This window comes from Egretta garzetta, unplaced genomic scaffold (assembly GCF_000687185.1).
Source record: "Egretta garzetta isolate BGI_Z169 unplaced genomic scaffold, ASM68718v1 scaffold94, whole genome shotgun sequence".
NCBI lineage: Eukaryota > Metazoa > Chordata > Aves > Pelecaniformes > Ardeidae > Egretta > Egretta garzetta.
In genome coordinates, this window is record NW_009259683.1 from 5,659,282 (window position 1) to 5,662,019 (window position 2,738).

Below are 2,738 nucleotides of genomic sequence, written 5' to 3' on the forward strand. Positions count from 1 at the left end.
GACAAGAGCCTGCCCGGGCTGAAGGGGAAGGAGCCGGTGGTCTACCCCTGGATGAAGAAGATCCATGTGAGCACGGGTGAGTTGCCCTTGCCAGGGGAGGTGGGGATGCGCCTGCAGAGGAGGGAAGGGGGGAGGGTGCTCCCGGGGCCGGGATGGGTCGTTGCGTGTGTGGCTTTTTTTTTTTTTTTTTCCCTCCTTCTCCCTCCGCGTTTCCTAATAAAAAAAAAAAAGTGAGAAACCTTTTGTATCCGGGGTCCTTTATCAAAAGATTTACGAGACGCCAAACTGTTAGGGCAGTAATTATAGCCCCCATAAATTTAATTGCCCTGCAGTGGCTCTGGGCCATGTGTCTTTGAAGCTTTTCTTCTAACCCAAATGCCCATCACCATTTTTTATTGCTCCTCGATTGTCCCCGCTGTCGATAGGCTGCGAAACAATTTTTCTTGCCGTTTATGTATCTTATGCGAACCTGGTGTCAAGTTATTATATAATGATTATGTTCCATCGTTTTTGCTCTTCCCCCCCCCTCCCCTTTCTTTCCCCTCCGCGTGCGTGTGCGTGTCTGTGCCCGTGGGTGTGTGCGCACGTTTCAGTCAACCCCAATTACAACGGAGGGGAGCCCAAGAGGTCTCGCACTGCCTACACCAGACAGCAGGTCCTGGAGCTGGAGAAGGAGTTCCACTTCAACCGCTACCTGACCAGGAGGCGACGCATCGAGATCGCGCACACCCTCTGCCTCTCCGAGCGCCAGGTCAAGATCTGGTTCCAGAACAGGCGCATGAAGTGGAAGAAAGACCATAAACTGCCTAACACAAAGATGCGCTCCTCAAACCAGTCCACACTGAGCCAGCAGTCCAAAGCACAGACACAGGGCCACCCCCATCCCCTCGATGGGGCTACACCCAACGCAGCCGCGCTGTAAATACGGTTATTATTATTTTTTTTAATATATATATATATTTACCTATCTATTGGGGTTTTCCAGCTGCCCCGTGGTGGAGGCTGGCCGTTTGGACCAAACAACTGTGTAAAACAAAACAGGAGCAGGAAAGGAAGACGAGACGTGCCCAAGAACGGGCACATGTTTAAACCAAAACCCGGACGATTGTCTACATTGTATATAGATAATGGTTCCATGCCCATCATTTTTTTTCTATTTATGGAAACGCTCTCTTGCCCTCGGTGTAAGAGAGGGCTGGATGCTGTCACGGACGAATTCTCTGTACCTAAGACGGACTCTTTTCTCTCTCTCTCTCTCTCTCTTTTTTTTTTTTTTTTTTTTGAGAACACTTTAAAAATAAAAGGCGGTTACAACAAAGCAAAGACCTCGTGAGACACTTGTGTAAGGCATTGACTTGAATAGCGCTGTTTCGTGGCGTGTTCATGGATTCCCGTGTGCGTGTGTGAGGGTGCACACGTGCATATGCACACACACCAACACGGGAGAGAGAACGAACACGTCCACGAGCGGGTAAAGACTTAGGAAAAATTACCCCTTACGCTGTCTAAAGGCAAATGTTTTATGTATCAAAAGTAACTTAATTGGTTTTAAGTGTAGCCCCCGCAGTAGCTGTGACCTATTAGTTTTTCTCCACATTCCCGATTGCATTTATTTAAAGAAATATTGCTATAAAGGCTGTTGCTGTCTTCATATTTGGCACCGTCTAAATCGTTTGGGTCCATGTACAATTTGTGGATTTTTGGTGTAATGTATAACAGTGCCAAATGCTGGTAATAAAGATTATTCTGTACAAAAGAATTAAACGCTTGAAACACAAGTCCACTCAGTGCCGTTTCATCCACCTTGTGCTTGGCTGGTGTTGGCACCAGGAACGGAAAACAACGGTTTAATGTATCGTTTTAGCGTGGCTTCATCTCGTCAATAAGGTAATGGTTGCTTTAAATATAGTGAAAAACGTTCTGAAGTCCTAATTGCCCGGCTGGGAGAGAGAGCGCTGTAGGACGAGGAGAGGTCTTTGCTTCATTGTATAGGTGAGTAGTATTCTCTTTAGTGGACTTCTGGCAGAATTAGTCCAGCTCTCCACCGCTGCCCCTGCGACTGCTCTCAGCTGCGTTACAGAGGAACTGTGCTCCTACTGGGAGCCAACAAGCTTCCCATGACGGGTTTTGCTGGAGTAGAAGTCACACACATGCTCCCCATGATAACACTTTCAATCTTTAGCCAGCCGTGATTTATTCGTTCATTTTCGCCCGATTATGCATTTCTCGATTGGCTAGCACTTCTGAAGGGGAAGACATGGGCGGTAACCTGAAGTTTCTCTAAGCTGCCTTTTCTGTCTCTGTTTCCTTTTAATTTTCTTCCTAAGACTATTTCGAAATGCGTTGAGAAAGCCTGGGCAGAAGCACGCGTTTGGGTACAACTCCAGAGGTTTATTTGGCAGAGATCGCCAAAACGACCGTGGCAAAACGGGGTTCGCGTGGTTCCAGCCCAAGGCCGGGCATCTCGCCGCTCCCAGGCAGCTGACGGGCGCGGGCAGAGCGGAGCCGCTAACGGGGAGCCTTGCTCGGGGCTTCCACAGCAGCGAGCAGCACCGAGCCCGGTAGGAAAAGGCTTGGAGAGGAGCTCAAGTGCTGAGTAAATCTGCCAGGGCAGGCCTGAAGGCCAAGACTTATTTACTTACCCAAACACATCCGAGAGGGGTTTATGGAACCAGTGCTTCTCTCCGCCTGAGTCGAGGCCGCCAGGACCGGGTGCTTCATCACCCCCCCGGGGAGGG

General features: G+C 49.2%; 1 protein-coding gene across 1 annotated transcript in view; it reads left to right on the forward strand.

Moving 5' to 3' along the window:
• Positions 1-922, forward strand: part of HOXA4 (homeobox A4) — a 4,055-nt gene extending 3,133 nt beyond the window's left edge. Inside the window, exons 3-4 of the mRNA XM_009638603.2 lie at positions 7-76; positions 594-922. Coding sequence (XP_009636898.1) covers positions 7-76; positions 594-922 — 399 coding nt within the window. The remainder of the gene's footprint in view (positions 1-6; positions 77-593) is intronic.
• The last annotated feature ends 1,816 nt before the right edge of the window (positions 923-2,738 follow it).